The sequence below is a fragment of the Centroberyx gerrardi genome, chromosome 6 (genome assembly GCF_048128805.1).
Source record: "Centroberyx gerrardi isolate f3 chromosome 6, fCenGer3.hap1.cur.20231027, whole genome shotgun sequence".
NCBI classification, from domain to species: Eukaryota; Metazoa; Chordata; class Actinopteri; order Beryciformes; family Berycidae; genus Centroberyx; species Centroberyx gerrardi.
The window spans coordinates 17,376,585-17,401,870 of record NC_136002.1 but is presented as its reverse complement, the minus strand read 5'-3'; the positions used below and the strand labels follow the sequence as shown (position 1 = coordinate 17,401,870).

General features: G+C 42.3%; 1 protein-coding gene across 1 annotated transcript in view; it reads left to right on the top strand.

Moving 5' to 3' along the window:
* The window catches only part of LOC139912766 (cGMP-inhibited 3',5'-cyclic phosphodiesterase 3A-like), a 60,845-nt gene that overhangs the window by 21,537 nt on the left and 14,022 nt on the right, over nt 1-25,286 (top strand). The window contains exons 2-8 of the mRNA XM_071900667.2: nt 17,249-17,494; nt 20,495-20,640; nt 20,788-20,903; nt 21,586-21,829; nt 22,503-22,579; nt 23,253-23,449; nt 24,174-24,311. Of these exons, the coding sequence (XP_071756768.1) occupies nt 17,249-17,494; nt 20,495-20,640; nt 20,788-20,903; nt 21,586-21,829; nt 22,503-22,579; nt 23,253-23,449; nt 24,174-24,311 (1,164 nt within the window). The remainder of the gene's footprint in view (nt 1-17,248; nt 17,495-20,494; nt 20,641-20,787; nt 20,904-21,585; nt 21,830-22,502; nt 22,580-23,252; nt 23,450-24,173; nt 24,312-25,286) is intronic.

The following is a 25,286-nucleotide window of genomic DNA, read 5'->3' as shown; positions in this document are numbered from 1 at the left end:
TATATACTTTCTCTAAGCTGTCCATCTTCCTGTTGTTCTCTCCATCTCAATTTGTTCATCATTTTGTTCATTTTGTTTATCACTCTCAGGCTGTCTCTCTCTCTCTCTCTCTCTCTCTCTCTCTCGCTCTCTCTCAGCTGGGGGCTAGTAGGAACAGTTGCTGGCCAGTAGGGGTTTTGGTCTGGCTTGCTGGGATCTTCAGGACAGAAGTGTCTGAGTCGTGACGAATAGAGAGTGTGTTTGTGTGTGTGTGTGTGCGTGTGTGTGTGTGTGTGTGTGTGTGCGTGTGTGTGTGTGTGTGTGTGTGCGCGCGTGTGTGTGGGTCAGACACTGTCTCTGTAAGACAGGCTTACAGACATTCATTCAGGCAGGTCCATTCCACACACTTGAACTCCTCTCTCCCTTTAGCCCTTACATGGCTCTGTCACTGTGCGTCATAACATGCACACTTACACACACACACGCAGCTATTATTTTGAATAATATGACTGCGTTAAAGACAGTCACACAATGTGTTTTGTGTGTGTAATGTCTGTATTGTAACTTGGGTGGAGTGCATGTACTTAAAGAGAAAGTATTCCTGCCATGAACTAGTTCATATCCTCATTTTAAGAACAAAAAGCACCGTGGCATAATAGATCTGATGTCAAATTACACACAGGTACTGTATGTTTCCAGGTTATACCCATGGTGGACTGAAGCAGTAAATTTCATATCTCAAAGCAAGAGTGTTACCTTTAAGCCTGAGGGGCTGCTATAGAAATCTCTATATTTTTTTAAGTTTTAAGGCAGTTGGTTATTTACAGGAATTGAGACATGTCACGATCTCTGAAATATGTCACATGGGTTTGAGGGTAATTATGGTCCTGAATGGTATTTGTCTTGTTATGACACTGAGATTGATGTATGAAATTCAGCACTACACTGCACTTGTGAGTAGCTATGATTACCGTGATACATGTATAATATGTATAAGAGACTGCTGTGTTTAATTTATCATTTGTCAAACCTGACCCCCTATAACTTTTAAGTTTGAATGTTGTGGATTCAGAGATAGAGTTTTTGTACTTTCAGGTGATGTATAGCATTCATGCAAAAAACATTATGATATGACTTTATAACTGTGAAGTATGTTGGCTGTTCAAAACAATTCCAAGTGCACTCTTGAGGTGCCTATGTATGATCAGCAGCAAAACAGCTTTGCACTGGCTGAGCTATTGTTTTCCTATGGCCAAAGCAGTGGTGCCCACCTTGGCAGCAGCGCTACCCATGGCAATACACACCGCTCAAGTTTGCCACCCAGCTGCTGCGCTCAAAGTTCAAATTATTTAAACGTTGGCTGCGCTTGCAGGTGACCTTTCTAAGCACTACCAATGAGATTGTAGCTATATGTGACGTAAGCAGCAGGCGATGTGAAGACAGGAGGAGAAACTCATCCTGTGTGTTTCTGAGTACCCCGACCTCACTGTTTATAACACCACACTGAAAACATATCATGATAAAAAGTATTGCATGGTGAAATGTCAGTTGTCAGACTGGGTTTGTTTACCCGTGCTGTACTTCGCAGTGAGCGAGAGGCAGAACACTGATCATTCTCCATTTGAAAGTTTCATGTATGGAACTGTGTTTGTTTTGTTAAATGGATCAAATCAACACATACTTGTCCCTATGAAGAGATACAAGCCATATGTATATGTACCACAAAAACATCTCTAAGGCCACCAGTATCCACGTCAAGAAGAGAGCTCCACCTGCAGGTTGCAATGTGTTCTGCATGTGGTGGTTTTCCTGGCAATATTAGTACTCCGGTAATGAAGAAAAAGTTGAATATAACACTCAGAAAATCATCAAACAGAAAGGCATCTAATGCTCTAGGTTGAAACTGCTCCATATCGGCAGAGAGGCAAGAGACAAAGAGAGAGAGAGAAAGAGAGTCTGTGTGTGTGTGTGTGTCAGAGAAGGTGAATCATCCCTATTGGCACTCGGCTGTGACATTTCAGATGGAAATGTCTAACACAATTTTTTTTGGCAGCGCAAAGACCTAAATTGATATGAAGCTATGATTATATTAGCATGGCTGAGGGCATCATAAAATTAGCATTAGGCTACTTAAGACTGAATGATGGAGCTGTCAAAGATTATCTGGCTCAGAAGTACATTAGGCCCCAGTGATTTCCCAGCCTCTTATAGACTTGACATGAGAAGTGTATTTGAGCCATAATGGAGGTCGTCAAGGGACGGCAGAGCAGAGTGGAGGATCTAAGGGATTGGGTGAATGATAGAAGCTGAAAAGTGTGTGAGAAAGAGAAAAAGGGCTCATTCTGTATTCTCAGGACGTCTCATCCAAGCCTCATTTGTGTCATGGTGCAATAGCACCTTGTTTATCTCAACCTCAGACTTCCCAGCAAGCCTGGCTATTGAGCAAGTATCATCAACAAAAGGAATGGTAGCACAGAGACACATGGCATTTCAGAGCGATCATGCATGTTTCACATTTTGAAGAAGTTCAGTGTGATTCAGCATTTCAGACTTTTCGTTCTCCCAAACAACCCCCCCCACCCCCACCCCCCACCCCATCCCGAGGGGCTCAGATAAAATGTGGATCCACTGTATTAGGCAGATTATCTCATCTGCCATTCAAGATGCCAAGTCATCTCCAGTGGATGACAGTTGCTCTATCATGTCAACTCATTGTATGACATCAGCCTACTGAACTATGACAGAGCTAGGGCAGTCCACAGACTCAACACACACATACACACACAAAATTGCACACACAATTGCACACACATGGATGCACACACATGCACAGCTTTACTCTTTTGCAGTCGTCCTCCCTTGCTTACCGCTTGGTCTCTCTCACCGGTTCACCAGTGGTTCATTCTTTCCTGTCCTCTCACTTTCATTGGCTTTCTTGTTCAATTGCAGTGATTAATCCAATTCTTTAACATCAGAAAGTCAAAGAAGCTGAAGTCACATGTCAGTGATTATTGCATCAACCTTGTTTATTAGTGGAAGTGAAAGTCCCTGTAAGGCAAGGAACAGAAATAAGTACATGCAGTGAAATTTAAAGCTGCACTAGGCAAGATTTTTATGTGAAAATACACCTGTCTTATCAGCCTAAATCACAAAATGGGGCTGCATTGAGAAGAGCATCCCATCTGATCTAATTGAGATGCCATAGATTCACCCTATTTACCCAAATCAAATTTTAGTGTCAGGTATGATCAGTGGCAGGAAATCTTCTCTGTGCACACAAAGTGACAAATCAAAACTTAAGAGCAAAATGTAAAACTTGCTCCTATAGCAACAAGCGAGTTCTCCATCCAGAGAAAGCTGGACTGGAATGGCTGAACCTCTTCTCCATCTCCACCCCACCAACCACTTAGAAGAATAAATTAAGGTCCAAGAAGTGTGCAGTTTCTGTTTTGAAGTCTTCAAAACTCAAACAACTACCTCTTGCTGCCATTTGGGGCCACCAACGCCAAAGTTGCCTAGTGCAGCTTTAAAGGCATAGGCTACCATGCGGGATTTTCCTCATGCTAAATGTTGTTTTGCCTCCGTGTTCATTCAAATTGTCGCTGTCTCCCCGCACCCTCCCACCACCAGTGTGAAGGACACGCCTCTGCAGGGATCAGTTGCAGTGGCGTAATTGTGTCTAAAACATTGGGGGGACCAACTGAAGGTCGGGGGGCTGGGAAAATTTTACTAAAATTGCATTTCCTGCAACCAGCAATCCAGCTTTCTTGAATACAGTAAAAGATAGACTAAATCACCTTCACCAAAAAAGGAAATTGCTAAGTGACAAACTATTGATATATGTAGGCCTAAGTTTTAATACCATCCTTTTCTCTATTGGTTATATATTTTTTCTTTATAAAATACATAAATACATAAATCTTAACAATGTAAAGATCAACACAACCAACTATTCTACATGAAACGTGCATGACTGCACACATATTATATTCTCTTGTTTAAAGACCACTAACATTGTATTGTGGATCGTTAATGCTCCATTAACTTACATTTTCACATCTACCAAGTCGCATGAGAGCAACCTAATGTAAAAGCACATTACAATATAATTCAGAAGATAATTAATGAGAACTTGAGACTGATACAATTCAAATTATTCAACAGTTTATTATTCCCACCCCACCCCGCAGGTACCATAACATTGTGTGTGTGTGTGTGTGTGTGTGCTAAATGTTAATGAAGTTATTAGACAGCTATTAGACAGCAGAGCTGTTTTTATGTATTTTGGTGCAAGTCCAAGTCAAGTCTCAAGTCAATCAAGGCGTGTGGCGTGTTTATGCTTCAAGGCTGTTAGACAACACTTAGGCCTCTATCACTCACACACACACACACACACACACACACACACACACACACACACACACACCTAAGAAGCATATGACATCCAATTGCACATCAATTTTGACTTATTTTAGTCTTGAAAAGTTTGACTTCTAAATGCATGCATATACAAGCCTACTCCAAAAGTTCTACGTAATAGGCTAAATATCATTTCAAATAATCCAAACTCATTTTTGGCATTCAATCAGCGGCTTGGCCCGCTGTTTCTCCTCCACCAATCAGAACACGGCTTTGCTTCACCATTCTAACCGATTATGACATCATTGGATGGAGCTGGACTCTGCTCTACCAATCAGAGCCTGTCTCAGCTGCACTGATGACATCACAATCAGAATTCTGACTGTTTGGTCGCAGCTGCTCAGGGCATAAAAAGCCCCGCTTGAGGTCTTCAGCTTCATACCTTACAGAGCGGTAAGGTATACTCCCCTGGGTGCTGGAACAGCTGTTGCTTGGACCGCGGCAAGAGGCTCTCTTTGGGAACCTTTTTACATGGTCCTCATTTCAGACCAGTAGCTATTGGACGCTTGATGGGCGTGGCTGGAATTTTCTCTTATATTAAGATAATAGTTCACTGAAATGTGTTTCTGAGAGAAATTAGGACCCTGTGAAAACACCCCTTCAAATGATCCCAACCCTGTCAAACCGTCACCAGAGAGATGGAGCAGGAACAACAGATTGGTGGTGTCTCTCACGTCTCTCATACCGGCTTTTTTTTAGTTTTTAGTTTTTTTTTCTAGTGAATTTGGATAGTTTAGACCAGGTGGCATGGCGGCTAGTGAGCGTGGTTCATTGAAGAGCTGATGGTTGGTACCAAGAGGCGTGGTTCACGTCCCGCTGAAACCAACCTGCCAGCCACTCCAAGGTGTGGTCTGGCGGTTAGCAGTGGCGGTTCGTTGAAGAGCTGGTGGTTGGTACGAAGAGACGCGGTTCGCCTTAAGCCTGCCAGCCAGTACAAATGGTGGTCTGGCGGTCGCGGTTGAGGCACGGTTCGCCTCCCGCTGCAGCAAATCCACCACCCAGTCAAAACAGTTTGTGCTCCTCGTTAGTATAGTTGCTAGTATCCCTGCCTGTCACGCAGGAAACCGGGGTTCAATTCTCCGACGGGGAGGCAAGCTTCCCTGAATTTCCCCAAGGGGATTAATCAAGTGCTATCTTATCTTATCTTGTAGGGTTGTAGGTCCTTGTCAAAGTCCACAGTAGGAGCTTTACCAGGGGCTCCAGGGAATGTGGTCGCTGCTGCCGCTGCTGCTCCTGCTGCTGCAGCAGTACCGTTAAGCCAGGTGGTATTAGTCAGTAGTGGCAAGCAACAACACTGCTGCTGCTGCTGCTACTACTACAGCTGCTGCAGCAGTACAGGTCTAGCAGTGGTAGTTCCAGTAGTTCTCATTACAGATATCTGAAATATCTTAAAGTAGCATTTTGACTAGTCATAATGTAATGAGAGATATTGTAAATTAGCATTTAAGATATCTCTAATTACATTATGACCTGTTAAAATGCTAATTTAAGATATCTCTAATTACATTATGACCTGTTAAAATGCTAATTTAAGATATTTCTCATTACATTATGACTAGTCAAAATGTTAATTTAAGATATCTTTTATTACATTATGACTAGTCAAAATGTAATAAAATCAAGGTATCAAACACAAGGCAGAGTCCAGTTTGGGATGAGGTTGGGATATGATTGGGGTGCTTGGTGATTGATGACATATGTGGTTTCGATAGTGAATGTCCCATATCACAAACAAACTGAATGAATGACGACATGGCGTATAGATACTGTGCGTCGGCCGTATAGGATTTAGCAAAAATCCAAGAGTACGGAGAATATCACCGCTCCTGGACCTTCGTTTGGATGGTGAGCGATTCAAGGCTTATTTCAGGCTTTCAGGCTATGTGACGTGGATTTTCATCAAGTGCACACAAGTCTTTTTCTTGCCTGTACCGGTTTTGTATTTTGGTGACTCGCCGTGAACTTGACTGCGCCGAAGGGGGAGAAGAGGCACACTAGGGGGTGTGTTGTAATGATCAAGCAGCGCAGTGCAATTTTGGTGTCTAGGATTACCTGGATTTGCACTTGTGCTGCCTGCCTGCTCAGTGCGCCGTGGCGCAGAGTGCACTACATTTAAAGATTGGTGATTGATGATAATGATTGGTCATGATGACGTCAGCCCCTACCACACATTCCTCCTAATCCCACCCTGTTTCCAACTGCGCCATCTCTGGCCACGAAAATACCAAACATCAGTCCTGTGCGCCAGTGACTGCGCCATGTGTCGTTGATTCACGAAAACGAGTCCCATGTATGGAAACATTGGAACTGTAGTGCATGATGCTTAGTCTGGAAGTCCACAGTAGTAGTGTCCAGTCACCTCACTTAGGCACTGACTACAGTTACAGTGAGTGACTCCAACCTTTCCACTAATGTAGCATATCCATTCAACCATTAATGGAGTGAGAGAGAGAGGGAGAGAGGATAGGAGACACAGAGAGAGAGGGAGAAATAAAGAGAGAAAAATAGAGAGAGAGAGAGAGAGAGAGAGAGAGAGAGAGAGAGAGAAAGAGAGACAAAGTTCCCCTCTCATAAATTGATGAGTTGAATAAATAAATGAAGAATCTTCCAGTGACGACCTCCTTCCCCCTGTTTCTTCTCCCCATTGAAAAGCTGAAGCGTTGAAATAATCCTATCCCACTTTGCAACTCAATCGGAAACAATCAGGGGAGCCAGCCAAGAGTTTTACGTAATGTTGCGTAATGTGTCAGAGACAGAGTCACTCAATGTAGCGCTTGGTCTCAAAATGTGATTTTGCATGCATAATAGCTCATATCCTGGTTACAGTTTTATGGATGATTAGCTGTTGATGTGCATCTTCATATCCCAAGCACAGATATTTTTTTGTATATATGAAATAAAAAGAATATCGCAACTGCAACTGAGACAACATAGACTGCAAGAACCCAACAGTAAACAGGATCAGGTGTATACACGCCTCAATATCCCAGGTACTGATGGTAGACCCCAGCTATCTTATTAAGGTTTTGTCATAATTGGCATTAGAGCTTAGAGTTTATTGAAAATGGTGCAATGAGTAATATTTTTACTGTCCCATAGCACAAACTGATCATAATATACCTGCAGGGTTTGATAGGGTTGTTGATCTATACCAATGCATCAACTATTACATCGCCAGGGATTTTTGCCTTACAAAACTCACTTTTCCGCCTATACTCTGTTTTGGAACGAAAGCTTCATGTCCACTGGAATCTCAACACAGTCCTTGCGGTGTCAACAAAGCTCGGTGCTGCCAGCTTCCTCTCGTACTTTTTTCCTGCTCGCTTTCATCCTCCCTCTTACCCTCATCACCCTCTCCAAGCCTTGTCTTATACAGTTACGGAGTAAACCAAGCCCCAGTGGTGCCTAGGGGGGCTCTCTCTCTACTGTCTCCTAATTAGAACCCATGAAGTTGGAGCAGGGGTAAAGCCATTAGGCAGCGCGTGGAGGGCACTCGCAAACTCGCGGCCCGACTGTGAAATTGAATTACAGCTTTCCCTTGTTGAACAAAAATGGAAAATCAGTGCAGCGAGGGCAGAGATAGACGGGGATGGTGGTGGTGGCGGTGGGGGAGGTTTACTGTATGTAGATCAGCCCTCCAGCGTTGAGGGTGGTGTGCTCTTTTCTTTTCCTTCATCAGCAGCGCCTGCTTTCCTTTTATTTTTAGATGGGTTGGAGGAGAGAGTTAGAGGGACAGAGGGAGGAGGAAGTAAAGGAGGTACAGCAGAAGAGAAAAGCGCCTCTGTGCTCGGGTAGTTGAGTGGTTATTGTAGTGTCACGGAGTGGACTAGTCTCACAGTAGCTTCTGTTCACGTGCTTCTGTCTCCAGATGATGTGCCAGGCAGAATGGGACTACAAGAGAGCTGTCAGTGGATCCCAGGTCAGTGCAGTTCAGAGGGCAACAGGAGAAAGGGTGTGTGTGTGTTTGGCATCATTTTTGCTGCAGCTTGAAAACCTATTTGACTGCAATGGCTATGGAACAATTGTGCTTGACTCATTGGTCTGAAAGATTTGTAAGCAACATATTGTAAGTAGTTTGAGTGCCCAGCAGTGTTCAGATTTGAAGATTGTTTTGCTGAATAAATATGGCAAAATTATCTACCCAGAAGTTTGATTTTTGTGGTAGTGATGTCAAGCTGACTGTCTGTACCTGAAGCTCCTCATATTCAGTAGCTGTATTCTCTCAAAGACGTTTTGGTACTATTAGGATATGATAGTGAAGCTAAAGTAATGTTCGAACCAGGCCACAGGATTAGCTCCTGAGGATGTGCATATCACCTCATAGTGAAAATACAGTTATTTGCAATTTAGTAGCAGTTTCAAGGTTTAGCCAGATTTTGGTTTACTAATAGCTATTTTGGACAGAGATTTTTCAGGCCCAAGTCAACCTCTACCCCAGAGGGGTCAGAGCGCTATGCAGGGTTTCAATCTCTGGCTTGATTAAACATTTTGGTGAAGATGGATACTAACTGTCACAGTGATTGAACTTGTGACGTTCCAGTCACGGAGCATGCTCCATAACCAAAGTCAGAGGATATAGAGTCGTTATAGAGTCCAAGAACTGACATGATATGATGTACACAGAGTCTAGCCTCTCAAGGAGGGTCTATTAGGATTTTTTCTAAGTGACATGCAAAAGCTTCATGCTTCTGTTCACAGTACAGCATGGGCGCGTGCACACACACACACACACACACACACACGCACACACACACACACCTGTACACATAGTGGTCAGTCTACCATGAAAGCTATGCTAGGCTGCATAGCTTTAATAATTGGCTCAAGGACCACTTCTCCTCCATTGGGGTCAACAATGTTAATATCTTGGTTAGAATGGTGAAGCGAAGTGAGATAGCCTCCATCCAAAGAGGATTGGGACCCAGTTGGTCTAGACTCTGTTATAGACTCAGTTGTTAGCCCCTCTTCCAGCCAATTTTAATATACTTCACCAAAACAAAGTGAAGGATGTAAAACTCCAAATCGCACCCTCTGGTAGGGCCCTGTCTGTCACTGCTGGTAATTCTGCTATGATGAACTGTTTCAATTCATTCAGTTTGTTCAGCAGTTCAGTTGCTAGTCTACGGGTTAGTAGTTCAGTTGCTGAATTGACATCTTTCTTTTGGACTGAACCAACCATTTAGTTGCTGTATCAGACTGAGTGAACAGACGTGAGTGATTCATTTGTTCAGTCGGTTCAGCATGGGGGAGTGAAGTGAACCCATCCTGAATCGATTCACTAGGAATTGGTCTTTCCACCCTTACTCTCTGGCCACTGTTTTTTGCTTCTAGTGATAAACATGCAGTGATTCAACCTCTTCAAGAAACGTAGTCTTGACCCTTTGACCCTTTGACTCCAAGTCTCAACCCAACTGATATCTTTTATGAGTCAAAATAATATCTTTGAGTAATTCTAATCTTAGCACTGAGACTGATCAATGACGTTTTTCTAGCAGCAGATACTGTGGAATGTTTGATTATAAATCATCTAGACTGATGCTAGACCATGCCATTTTATTAAATCACTTGAGAAAATGGGTTGGTCTCAGGAACTAACTCCCCACTGGTTCAACTCCTACCTTTCCAACAGAACATTTTAAGTCACCATAGGCAAGTTATCCACATCCTCAGGAGACATTACATGTGGGGTTCCACAGGGTTCAATCCTGGGTCCCATCTTATTCTACATCTACATGTTTCCACCCTGGACATAATTATACACAAACATAACATAAATTTTCACTGTTATGCCAACAACACAGAATTAGGCTTGCCTATAACACTCAGAGACACTAATAGTCTAGCAACTCTCATAAATAACCTCACAGATATAAAGTGCTGAATGTCACAGAATTTTCTACTACTTTTCTACTACTTTCTACAACTTAATGAAGAACTTCATTAAAATGATTAATCAAGAATTAGTTACTGTGTCTGCCAGTGTAAAGCCAGTATCTAGAAATCTTGTTTCTTTGAACTGAGGAATATTTTCAAAATTAAGCAGATTCTAACCGTTAGTGATCTGGACAAAGTCATCCATGCCTTTATCTCTTCTCACTTAGACTACTGCAGCTCCTTGCATTATTGCTTCAGCCAAAAGTCTCATCACCAGCTTGTACAAAATGCAGCAGCAAGGATTCTTAGTGGAACAAAAAGACAAGACCCCATCACCCCAAATGTAGCATCTTTACATGGATTATCTGTTAGCTTAAGAACTTATTTTAAACTTTTACTGATCACTTTTGTTGAAGGCATAGATGGGGCCGGATCTGAGCCGGATTGTAGCCTGATGTCCTCGGGCAGTTCACTATTGGCTTTTCCAAAGTGTAGAAAGTGTAAAAACAAGAGGTGATTGGACTTTTGCCATCAGGGCTCCTAGACTTTCGAATTGCCTGCCCAATGAGCTTAGGCTGGCTAAATCAATATCATCTTTTAAATCACCTCTTATAACTCATTTTTATAGACTTGAATTTATGTAATGACCGTTCATTTTTTTTTTTACTTCACTTTCATGGTTTACTTTTATGTTTCTTCCCTTGCTGTTATATTCTCACCTTGTTTTCCACCTTGCTTTTGTGAAGTTTTGTGGAGTTTGTTTTTTTGTTTTCATTTTTTACTGTTATGTGCTTTGCAACTGTGTACTAGTGCCATATAAAGCTATTATTGTTGTATCTGGAACAGCACCTCTGTTAACATTTGAAAGATGTAATACATTGCAGCTATTGGTCCTTTAGCCAACAACAAAACCTGCATCTGCGTTGTACAATAGACTTTTAATGAATCAATAAGTACCTCAGTTTCCTGATGTGGAAAGCAATGTTCTGATAATGCACATTACTCGCTGCTTGGTTGTCATGCATCAACAGCCATCACAGGAAACACTTGACAAGTAGTGGGCGTAGTATTACTCTGGCCAACTGAGCCCCGAACAACTATTTTATGGTCCATAGACGAGTCACTTTGATCTTTGCCCTGATGTATCCTAGCAACCAGGTAACTTCAATACAACTGATTCCTGTATACTGTAGGTCTTCCCATCCCTGAAGCACCTGCGATTATTCGCAATTGGCAGATGCAGAAGCAGGGGCGGGTGAGAGGGCAGGGGGAGGTTCGTGGTGGTGAGTGTGCGTTTGTAGCCTGTGAGGCAGAAGAGAAGAGCAGAGGAGAGAAGAGGGTGAGGAAGCGTTTATGTGCAACACTACTGAAATGTCAGCCTGCTTTGGAGAGAGACTCAACTCTTACAACAACAGTGACGTTTGAACTAGGGTTAAAATAAGGGAAGAGATTGCAAGGCTTTTGTGTCATCCACAGGAATCTAGATAGAAAGGTTGGGATTGACTGATTTGGTTCAGATTGGACACAAATAATGCAGAGGAGGCACTCAGCAAGTATCATGGGACGCCATCAGGACACTACACATCCTCCCAAACAGGTTCAGTATTAGGCTTAATTGAACTCTCTCCCCTCTCTCCCCTCTGTGTGTCCCGGTGTGTATGCCTGTGCCTGAATGTGCATGTCTGTATGGGTGTGTGTGCCCATCCATGTGTGCAGAAAAAAAGAGAAACAGCCATTTAATCAGTGATGACGTGACGATTAAAATGGGACAACTTGAAGCAATGTCTAAATTAAGCCTCTTGATACAGCCTGGTTTTTAGGGCAATTATGTGAGAGACTGCTGTTCATAAGTTGGAGAGTGAAGCCAATGTTGAGAGATCTAATGTCAGTATTGTTCTCAAATGGTTATTGTTTGTTGAAGGTGTCTTGAGCTGGGTAGCAAAGTGTTATCTCAAGATAGATCCCAGCACATCATCCAAAGGTTGCATAGTTTCCTTATCTTCTCACACATAATGAACAATTGCATCAATATTTATTGATTTGGGGTTGACATTTACATATTGTGAACATGTGAGAAAGGTAGACTCAATGAAAAATAACACGGTTACAAATACATGGTGGTCAAAGGAGTTCATGGACCTTCATTAATAACTCACAGACGCAACGAAAAAGTAACTCACAGTTCAGCTAGCCCACACTCCTTACACCTCGTAAATTGACAAATCAATGTGCACGTTTGTTTGGGATTATAGTATCCTTTATTGAAACAATTGAGCAACTATTGTGAATCTGAAATGTTCATGGGCTTGAAACTGTGAGAAGCTTCTATTCTACAATCCATTATCATTCTCCTGTATCCAGGACATCTTGGCCTCTGGCATGCATTGTTGGCTACTTCTGCAATTGAAATTAGCGACCAAAAGTGTCTAGCTTCACTGATCTATAAGCTGTTGTTCAGTAGCAGGAGAACTGAAGTTCTGCATGAGAACTGCCCATCCATATTTTAATTTTTGAGAAATTGCACCGGAGATTCAAAAATGTTCTGAAATACCCCAAAGCTTCTTGACGTTCTTAGTTCACAATTTGAATGGTTTGGAACTTTATTCCAATTGCCCAATAGGTGTTATATAGACACCATATGAAGTCTGTTCTGTTTCAGACAGAGAGTCATTAGTTTGTGGACTAAACAGTATGGAAAATCCTTACTGAGTTCCCCATTAATTATAATCTTCAACAAGGGAAAGGTATAGATATACAGGTTTCCTTCACGTTTCTGTACTATTGTTGTTGTAGTAGTACAGAAACAATGGGTGGATCAGAACTGTAGTGCTGTAGTATTTACAGTTGTTCTAGATTAGACTATGGAGGAGCTCAGCTGGTCTGTGAGCTGTTCTCTTTTTCACTTGACTGGCCATGGCCTGCCTGTGGACTCAGCTCAACTCCTCCCTCTCTTGCTCTCTCTCTCTCTCTCTCTCTCCTCTCTCTCTCTCTCTCTCTCTCTCTCATATTCTATCTCTCACTCTCTGTCTCTTTCTCTCTATCTCTCTCTCACCATCTGCCCAGTACTTCCTTTATGCCTGATCTGCCTCCATATCTCTTAACTGTCTCTCAGGAGAGAGCTGGGGGGATGGGGGTAGAGAGAGAAAACTGAAACAGAGGGAAGTAGCGGATATGGAGGAAGAGGAGGAGGAACAGGGAATGGGAGGAAAGAGAGAGCAATCGTCAGTGCCATTATTGTCTATTAGTCAATATCAGCAGTGAAAAACTGATATCGGTGGCATCGCTACTCCTCTGGAATGAGCTCTGAACTAGAGTTGGGCAGTAGCGTACACCCTCCTGTCAATCATTCGTCCTTGCATATATTGCCGATCCCCTTTGTAATCATCCATGCACACACGGTGTGCGCGGACTTGAGTGTATTTTTTGTCCCTGTGTGTGCTTCCCCCTTTGAGTTTCATGGACTATGGATTCAGTCCACTGCCCTCCCCTATGTATTCGTCCGAATGCCCAACTTACTCTGAACTGACATCAGTTTACCTCTTAAAGTTGATGATGTTGTGTGACCTGACCAGTGATCCCAGATCAGTACTCCTATTCTTAGAAGCTTGTTGTGTACCCGCCCAGATCTTATTTTGCTTATCTGTGTGCATCATCATAGGCAGTGTTTAATCTTGTGTTCCGTTACAGTGCACCGCATTTGGTGAGGGATTATGGCCCAGCTTTAGTGTGCAGCATGTATTACCCTGAAACTGTTCAATCAGTTGCACATTACTGTATTGACAGCCTGATCCCAAGGGGTTGTTCTGGTGCATGCCTGTGTGTGTGTGTGTGTATACATATGTGCCTGTGTGCATGCATGTGTGTGTGTGTGTGTGTGTGTGTGTGTGTGTGTGTCCGGTGTCGATGTACTCATTGACCGTCTCTTCTCCCTGCTGTTTCCTATGGGCCTTTATGCTGGAAGGGATCGATAACCTTCTCCCTTGCCTTGCCTCTGCTCTCTCTCTCTCTACTTGAACAGCTCTCTGTAGCACTTGATCGGCTCAAATGCTTTTGCACACATCACACTGAATGTGCTCGCAAATACACGCACACACATTTTTTTTTAATCAATTTTAACACCTGAGGTAGCATGCTAAAATACCTGGGAAATTCAGTATGTGAATTCTAACAGAGAAAATTGCCAATTCTGTCCATAAAATTATAAAAACAGTTGCAGTACACACACACACACACACACACACACACGCACACAAAATACACACACACACATACGCACAAACGCACACACACACACATGCACACACGCTCCCTGTCTCTCTCTGTCTCTCTCTGACATTAGCTGAACAGAGTCCATTACTGCCAGGTAATGGGTGAATGTCACAATAGCAGGATGTCATAAAGCTCTGGAGTGGCCTAATGGGTTTTGTTCAGGTTGAGGTGACACATGCACACTCACCCATACACACATATACACACGCATGCATGCACACACATACACATCCGATCGGAGCGCTCTTCCAGGAAACTCTCTTCCTATGTGGTTGGTGCGTTTGCTCATCTCATCACAGCCCCGACATGTTTGAGGAGCTAATACGATGTGTTTAAGGAAGCAAATTATGAGAATCATCTGTCACTTTGTTTGCATACAGTAGGGTGGTTCTGCTGTTTTTGCTTTTTTTCTATTTCGCCCCTCATCCGTCCCTGTCTTTCTCACTTCCTATCTTAGAGTCAGCTCTACCCCACACAATAGCTATGAGTAAGAGATAAAATGAAATAACAAAATGAAAACATGACACATAACACTTTCTGTCAGAATGGAGTTGAGTTGAATGACAGGTTGAAGTAAGAGAGCGAGAGAGAGAGTCAGGGAAAAGAAAGCTGTTTAGCCATTCTCCCATGCTATCGCTTCATTATTTCATTCAATCTCTTTCTTATTCCATTGTGTGTATACAGAAACAATTTCCTTGTCCCTCTGTCACCTTCATGTTGAATATACAATATTTAGTTGTTTATTTTGTTTGTATGGTAAAAAAAAAAAAAAAGAAATCAGGGAAGATGTACAACTGTAAACAAGAAGGATTGAGCTCAACATGTCGTAACTTGGCATAATGATCTAAAAATAGTGTGGAAGGATCTGATGATTTTCGTGCTAAATTTCTTTATGATCCCTTAGGGATCGAATAGCATGTAAAATACGGTATGGCAAGTTTAATATTTCATAGTGGGAGTAATCTTTGCAGGACAGACAACTCTCAGGAGATGAAAAAACATGCAATGAAACCACAACTGAGTGAAAAAAGTTAGGAATAGATAAACAGCGTGGCAAAAGTATAGGTTGTTGTCAGCCGTCAAGCGTAGTAGCCGCAGGGGGGCAGGCAGATGGGAGAGCGAGGGCTTATGGGTGGAGCGATCATGTGAGCTCATTTGCTTAGTGAGTTGACACAGTGGGGGAGAGAAGGATGGAGGAGCAGAGCAGGAGCAGAAGAGCAGAAAACATCACGGGGAGTTTGCATGTCTGGCTGCTCTTACGCTAGCAAGTGGCTAATGTTCACTGAGCTCTGTTAGCATGTTCATCTCATACACTCCTCAAAGACGCGTGCACATACACCCACACCCACACACATACACACACACACACACACAGACACACCCCACCACCGCCACCATCCTTTCAAAAGGAAGTCTTTCAAATGACTGAAATACCTGGTGCAATACCAAGCCAAAGCTTATAAATAAATTGAATTATGCAGGCCCAAGCAGTCTAAAATTGTCTCGGAAATCATCTTTCCAGATATTCTTTCGATTGCTTTCATGCGCATGTATGAATAATCACTCATGAGTATGAGTCCACCTTTTTTCACTGCTGCAGGATTTGTGAATTATGCCCAGATTCTACTTTATCTACCCCTTCTCTCTTTTATTCACCAGCTTTCTCTAGCTTCTTCTGATTCTATTATATGGATTGAGTTCACTGCATAGAGCACACACATACTGTATGTGCATGCGCATATGCATACACATACATGTGTGTGTCTCTGCGTGTGCGTGGAGTGTGAGGAAATGGATTATCAGCTGAGGAGGAACTGATTAGCACATGTTGACAGTGACAGGTGGAATCCATTATAAATATTCTGACACCACCTGATTGACCTTTGACATGAATGAGCCTTTGGGCTGATCAGTCAATAGAGTTAGGGCTCTACCTGCCTCAGCGTTAGAGTTAGGGTCGTCTAGCATGGACAGCCAAATATAGAAAGAAAAAACGGATTCTGTGTGTCTTACTTTTTTACTCCCAAGACTTTATATTCATCCATTCAACTCAAGATGCCAAGAACATTCAGTGGAATTTGTCATGTGACACAGGGATGCAAACACCTGATTTTTTATCTTAAGCCATGAGTTCGATCTAGATAATGGACAACAGTTTTGTTCAATTTTGTTGTTTTAACCCTCTGATCCATAATTGCAGCATTCTATTGAACCGCTGTCATCCCGCTACTGGCTTTGTTTTTGTTTCAGTTAATTAGTTAGATCACATTTTCAGACCTTCAAATCGACAGACTGAGCTATTGATATACAGTACAACAACTGACCGGATGTAACAGCAAATCATTTTTTGGGACTGTGAAAGGTGTGTTCACTTTGTAAAAAGACACACACACACCACACACATACACACGTTGTCCCCAATACACACACAAACACACTCTGTCAGGTGTAGAGATAAAGGAGCTACGTGCGTCAGTGTGGTGTGACGTCTGTTCACCGCATCATCATTGCTTTACGGCAGAAAAGATGAGTAAAGAATGACAATCTCTCTTTTTTTCTCTTTCTCTCCTCTCCATTATTCTCTCTCTCTCTATCCTTCTCCCTCCCTCCTCTTTGTTTCCTTTCCTGCCTCACTCCCTTCCTGCGTCTCGGTCTCCCTCTCCTCCTTTCTGTCTTCCTCTCTCTGTCTCTCTCTCTCTGTCTATAGTCTTCGGGCACCAGTGTGACAGTGGACATTGCGGTGATGGGTGAGGCCCATGGGCTGATCTCAGACCTGCTGGCGGACCCCTCGCTGCCCCCTAACACCTGCAGCTCTCTGAAGGCCGTCAGCAACCTCCTCAGCACCCAGATCAGCCTCCAGCCGCTGCACCGGCCTCGCATCCCTGCAGACACACACACCTGCTCTGACTCCGAGGAGGGGCCCGAAAAAGCAGAGAAGCTGGCCATTCCAAAGGTAGGTGTTCTGAAAAAGTTCTTGTGTCTGTCTTGATGGGTTTGATGTAATATACAATGACTGATTTACAATTTCAAAACAAAAGAATGCTGAGGACTGAGGACAATGCACACACGCACACACACACGCACACACACACACACACACACACAAATACACTCATATTATCCAGAGAGCAAATGCTTGTATTGAAAGCAAGTGCAAGGGGTTTGATAAACACATGTGCACACACACACACACACACACACACACACACACACACACACACACACACGCACACAAACACACACACAGACACAGACAGACAGACACACACACAGGTGTACCTCACCCTGCATACATCATCCCCATTTCACCCCTCGGTGCTGGCGTGGCACGGGGCCCTAATGTAGCTGACAATGACGCACAGGCTTCCAGAGGGCTTTTTAATGTTTTACAAGGCCGGTGCTTCAAAATGTATGCAGGCACTTAAGACGGCAGGGAAACTAAATAAAGCGTGTGATGCTATGCAGGATAGCCTACCAGGAAAGTGACTAGCAGCTTAAACACTGCCTGAGCACACTCCACTGCTCAGCCCATCTAGTGGAACTCAATGAGATGCCGCCTCATTCATTGGGGGATTTGTGGGTCTGTGTGTGGCAATGGGTTAAAGTTGGTGATTCGGCTCGCTTGTGCCGTTGTACAGCATTTGTGCTGCTCTGAACTAAGGACAGAAACAGCAGTTACATAATGGTAATCATAAATTGGGATGATTAAAGTGAATTTGTTAGTCAACTTTTGACCAACTTTACTGGAGAGTAAAATACTTTGGCTCTTCTTGGTAAAGTCCAGTTTAAAATTTTAACTTTAGTTTTTAGTTTGGTTTTACTGTTGTTTTTTTTGTTTTTTACTTTTGGCAATGGTTTTAATAATTTTCTTTTTATTCAACAAAGACATTCGGAGAGCTTTCATTTGATGTACCAACCACAGTGCAACTGCAGCCATTCTGAGTCCTGGTTGGCATTCTAACTCTGGCTCTGTCTAGTCTTTAGCATCATTCCCAAACATTGAACACTCTTCTGTTGCATAGATTTGTCCAATAGTTCACCCAAAAACATTTTGTCATTATTTACTCACCCAGGAGTTAGTTAGCACAGCTCTGTCAGCCTTCTCCAAAACAACCGAAATGACCTGGAATTGGTTCTTTAGAGTTCCAGAAAGGGCAAACAACTGTATGTTCCTTTTCTCTATCGAAGTCATCGGACATTTTTATTTCTTTGTTTGAAAGTCAAGTGCTCTTTCTGTTTGTGTGACGTAGACCTCTGCGTAAGAGTGTACACAGGGAAATGGGGAAGGGACGTATGTTCACGTTGAGTAGAATGCAATTCTGAAATCAACAGTTTTAGTGAAGACTCGTGCTAAATACTGGTGTAAATATAGGTCTTTTGGACTCACATTGCAATCGTTTGGCTTCAGAACACTTGGATTATGCTTGAGCTGTTCAGAGTAATTTTATGGTTACTTTTTTCCCTTTTTGGAACTCCAGAACCGATTCCTGCTCACTTCAATTATTTTGGAAAAGGTTGACCTGTGAACTGCGCTAGCGCTCACACCGCCAATCACACCATATTACTGGGATATTAGACTGTCATTCTCTTTTGATCACTGAATTTCTCTCTGAATTTCACACACACTATTGTAGATCTTTTGGTTAGATTTCCTCCCTCACCAAAGGAGAGAAGTATAGCATAGAAGTGTCGTGTGCGTGTGCACGGCAAATATGTAGATGTGTCTTTATGCATGTGTGTGGTTTTCTGCCTAAGAAGTGAACAGGCAGAGAGGGATGGACATGTTTTTCCTCAATAGCATGAGACATTTGATACTCTGCTGCCCTCTATATCCCACTCTCACCCCATGAGCTTCACACGGCACACTCAACGGCCTGTCAGGCTGCATCTCTGTTTATGTGCTTGTGGATGTCAGATTCTGTGTGTGTGTGTGTGTGTGTGTGTGTGTGTGTGTGTGTGTTGTTTTTGTGTGCGTGACCCTGATAGAATAACAAACCAACTGCAATAAAATACCAACTGACAAATAACTGGGTTTAGCTCATGGCTTTACAACAAAATCTACAACACTGGATAGACTGACACCACAGGGGAAACTAGCAACTCTCCCTTCTGCTTACCATTCTATCTCTCATATGCTTCTGAAAAATACAGGAATGGGCCGAGAGAACAAATATGGCAGCCTCCTAGATTAATGTTTTTTTCAATGCTCCCAAAAAGTAAAATTTATTGAAGTAAAACTGTGACAATAACATTTCAACCAAACATGGTTTTGGTCACCTACAGTTAATGGACAATCCTCTTTTCTTGATTTGATTGCTGTTTTTGTTTGCTCCTATGTAGAGCATTTTGGATGTGTGTAAAACCTTTCAAATTTTCCATTACTTTTTTTCATACCTCAGTGTAAAGCGTTGTCCACACTTGTCAGCTTGTAGTGCCCAGAAGGGAATATCTAGGCACCATCATTTTCAACAAAGTCTAAAAAAATTCCATTTCATACCATTCCCCTGGCTTTCTGTCAATCACGCCTGTCATCTCATTTTCTGAACGACCACCATGCTTACATACACCTGTAGATAGTCAGGCCTGAACTGCAGGATTGATATCATTCTAGCGACATTGTTTTAACTCTTCAGTCCCTAATGACATACAGACATTCTTCTATCATCTGTGTTCAAACAGTATAAGAACTATCATGACTAAAGTTATATACTGAAGACATATGAACAGTACAAGTAATGCTATATAGATTATATCTTATATGTTGTTGATTTCAAAGCCAGTTGTTCATGTTAGACATGTTTAAAATAATTTATAAATTTATTTGAAGAAGTATCCAATAAGATGCAGCTTTTAGTGGCATTTTGTTGCAAATCCACTTGCTTGTTGCATTCCATCCAAGGCCTTGGCACTCGGTGAAACTACTGTGTGTGTGTGTGTGTACATGTGTTTGCAGCGTCTCAGGCGGAGCTTGCCCCCAGGTCTGTTGAGGAGGATCTCATCAACTTGGACCACCACCACCTCGGCCACAGGGCTGCCCACCATCGAGCCAGGGCCGGTACGCCGAGACCGCTCAGCCAGCATCAAACACACCACAGACAGGTAATGTTCAATAGGTCAGTAGTTGGAACTGACCATTCAAAAACGTGTTTTGTTTTAAGCTTGTACCACTGGGATTGAACATTTGACAAAAGAGGTCTGTGAGACATTTTTATTTATCTCATTGTCTGTTTCATTATGTTGAACCAGTGAATCATGGAACAATTCTGTGATGCTGACCATCTCTAAGAGCCGCTCCATGTCTGCTTCCTGTGCCGCCTCTGCCACCTCCAACCACCTCTACAGCAAACCACTGGGAAGACCAGGTCTGTGTGTGTGTGTGTGTGTGTGTGTATGTGTGTGTGCGCGGGCGCACGTGTGAATGAACATGTGACAGAAAGGCTTGAGTACAGGTAAAATTACTTGTATAAAAATCTACTTAGGTAAAAGTAAAAAAATAGCTTATTTAAAATGTGTTCAGTAAAAGTTACTGAGTTTCTTTTAACAAAAGAGAACATTGTTACATGTGATCTTTTCTATGCAATGCTAAAAGGCCGAGAGGACAGTTCAAACTACATTCTTTTAACTGGGAGAAAAGAAGTTATATAAAAGTAAACCCAGATTACTTTACTCTTCTTGACTGATGGACCGTTCACTGCAAATGGCTCCACATTTGGCCAATTTATAACTGGCCAGTTTCTGATGCAAAACAAAGTGCACTCTGTACTGGATGTGATTCAAAATGTAGCAAAGTACAATACTTAAGTCAACACATACTTAAAAGTTAAACTACAGATTCAAAAAGTACTGAAAAAGGATACATTTACACAAAAAGCTACTCAATTACAGTAATGAGAGTAATTGTAATTAGTTACAATTACTCTTACCCTTGGCTACTGTATACAAAAGTCATTGAACACTCAGTTCCTTAAAAAAATCTTATTTGAAGCATCCAGAACATCAGAGCCAGTCATTTCCATAAAGCAACAGTGTCCCTCTCTTTTCCAGGTTTCCCCCCCTCCAACATATCACCTCTGGGCTCTCCGTGCCCGTCTCCTCCCACCCAGGGGACCCCGGTGTCCAGCCCCACTGTCAAGACATTTTCAGTGCAGCTGCCGGAGGTCGCCGGCCCCCTGACAGAGCGGGACCCCGGCTCTGTGGCCCCCAGGAGCCACCACAGAGCCTTAACTCACAGCCAGAGCGCCCCGAGCTCCACCACCCCCCACTGGAGGCCTCCAACACTCTGCAGCAGGTAACGTACGTGCCAACACACACACACTCACACACACACACACACACACACACACACACACACACACAGACACTCACACATACTACATACGTGCTCAAACTTTATTTATTAGTTCTATTTTGATTTATTTAATCAATACTACACTGGTTGCCCTTATGAATTAATTCAAAAGTTACATTTTGATAGGCAATTCCACACATAAATATGTTTTTATTTTATTTTATTTTATTTTAGTATTTCCCTGGGTTTCAGTGGAGAGGTTTAGTTTTGGCATGAAAATGTTCAGATTTAAAGATAATGAATATCTGTGCAAAATATCAGCAATTGAAAGGTTCAATCAAAGACGATCAGCATCAGCTTTCAAAAACCCATATTGGCCCAACCATAACACATACCACAAACATACATAGGGAGCTTGGAGTGACTTGATGGAGCTTAGCTATAAACTAAAAAGTGTTGCTGAATGAGACAGGAGATATTAGTGTCTCATATGTGTGTGCATGTGTGCGCTCATTTGTGTGTGTGTCGATTCATCAGTCTCTACTGAGAGAACAGGAACAACCTCCAGTTATCAACAGAGAGAGAAGAGGAGATAGAAGGAGAGACGTGGATCAGGATGTGTCAGCATGTCTCTTCTGAATGTGTCGGTGTTCGTCTGCTCTTTCTCTGTTAGCTGCGGCAGGCCATTCAACAATCGGCTAAACCATGGGGTAGAATCCGTCGATAAAGGAGACAGAATACCCCACCCAGGTAAGCAGCATGCTACGGCCTGCAGGCATTTACAGCCGCTGTTGGATTTCATGCTTATGTATCCATTGCGACCGAATAGGCTGCTCCTGTTACTGTAAGAACTGTCTTTATACACACTGACTGGGCAAGAGAGTGTTACCCAGTAAGAGCAATGAGGCAAGCTGCGATATCTTCACTACCACCAAACTGTCCATCCACGACCAAGCTAACTATGTGACAGGTTAATCTGTCAGGATAACAGTAATGCAGAAGCAATGAAACGACAGTCAGACAGTCAGTTGTATTTTTGAAAACAACAGTGCAAAGAGTGAATTGTTCATGCGTTTGTCAGTCTAGCACATTGGTAATCAAGAAATAAAATAAAATAAAACAGGGCAATGAAGCAGCAACTTCTGGTTTGATAGAAAAATAAGTGAATCTTACAGTAATGGAGGAACTGAACAAAAAAGAAGGCCTTCTGTATCGCTTCCAATCTATTAACAAAGCTCCAGAATTGAACCTCATTGATTATCATTGTCTTGTTGTCTCTTTACAGTAGCTTGTGGTTTCTAGGTTGATTATGATTACTCAATTCACAGATACTGACCTTCCCCATTTTGGATAAGGGTATCAGCAAACAGGTTACAGTAAATTTTGTAACATTTATAATTGTAATCTCTGTTGTTTCCCCCAGATGAGCGAGCAGTAGCTTCATCAGACTACGACAGCACCTATGACAGCACCTATGAGACCAACCACAGTGACAGCAGTGACTTTGCACAGAATGAGGAGGAGGGAGAAGGAGGCAAGAAGCCCCCTGAAGCTCGGGAAGGGTGCAGGGAGTATCAGGCGGAGGGCATCGTGCTTCACCCCCTCCTACCCTCCCCAGAGGTACGCAGACAGAGAAGCTTCACTGTGGTAATGAGAACAATTGGCTCCGTGAAATATGGCTGCCATTTTAAAGTAGTCAGTAGCTCAAGAAGAATAGAAGTTCAGTTTCTATTGTTGTCCCTGATCTTCTGTTTTATTCTATCCCATGCTACTGTGAAACTTACTATTATGTGCTTTTAATATGCTGTATATTACTGTAAATACAATGAATACAGATTCTGTACAACTCCACTGCACATTTGTGGTTTTGCAAGTTACAGCTTGTAAAACTGCATTGCAACACATTGTAAAAGTGCAAATATCAGTCATAATCCATGTCAGACAGGGTTGTGTATTCTGGTGAAAAGTCCTACCTTTTGGTAAAAAAATGATTTTTCCTCAGATGTTGATATGAGTAGTCAAAGAGTAGTTCTTCATGAATACGAGAATAAGATTATGGAAGTTATGTGAAAATTAAGGCGTGAATATTCATAGTTGAGGTTACATTTTCACAATGATAGAACTTTGATTCACTTTCATTAAGTAGATATTACTCAATAAACAACATGTCGAAAATGATTTCTCAAGTGCTGAAAACCGTGAAGTCTGATAATATACATGTATGGAGGAGTCTGTGTCTGATGTCTGACTGACTGACCTAAATTTGCCATGGTGATTGTGCTGTGGGGAAAAGTATAAAGGATGAAAATGATCTCTCTACTGTACCTTCGCCTTTAACCCACAGGACAAGCCGATCTTGGCCCCGGAGACTTTGGTGATGTCAGAGCTGGAGCCTCTGATGAGTCAACTCAACAGCTGGAATTTCCCCATTTTCAGTCTAATGGAGAAGACTCATGGCAAGACAGGCTGCATCCTCAGCCAGGTAATAACATTAATTAGCAAGGAGATGTGGCTACCCATGTGACATTTGTTTAATGAGAGCATATCAATATTGATTTGGTTAAAAGGAACTGATATTGATATGTGCATTTCCAAATATATCTAATTAGAAAAAAAAGCACTAGCTATCAACCCAGACAGTAGGAAGAGGGAATTTACATCGTCAGCTTGCTGGAGACAATGTATGACCAGACTGTCTGCTCCTTTCTATGATCTGGAACAGCTCAGTCTTAATATGAACATGAATAAAAACTTACCGAAAGCTATAAAAAAACCCTCTATAGCAAAGACTATGTGTCCAAGTTTGTGGACATTGTAACAGTACTGGGGGGGTCATTTGGGGATATGAGCACATTTTCTGGTTCAGAACTTATGGCACTATATAAAATAAAGCATGTAAATGCACAAATACCAAACACCCTATTGAGTCCACAAAATCTGTCTCTCTTGTATTCTCAATGGAGCCAGTCCAGAAAATGTGGTTTCTTTTGAAGACAGTTGTTATCAATTGAACTGTATTCGATCATAGGAGTATTAAAGGATGATCATAGATCATACATTAATTCAGATTTTGTGTGGATTTCTCCTGTCTCCATTTCTCTGTCAGGTTAGTCAGATCCATAAGAGGTAGACTGCTGGAAGAGTAGTGGGAAGGAGGTGTTGTGGAGAAAACACACAGCAAGACAAGTTGCTTCCACAAACGGGATGCTTCCACAAGCAACTGTAACTGAACAAACAGGCTCTGAGATATACTAATGTTGGGCTTAGTTTGCCATCTACTGGCAAAAATGAAGCAGTAAGACTGCTAATTCATAAATTAGCATCCCAGTGGTGCTTTCCACCAGTCATACTGTACACACTGACATTTGTAGATCAATAGGGCCATTTGGTGATATAATTGAGCAGTGCAAGAATGACAGAAATTTCAGGAATGACAAAATATGTTTACATGGAGGGT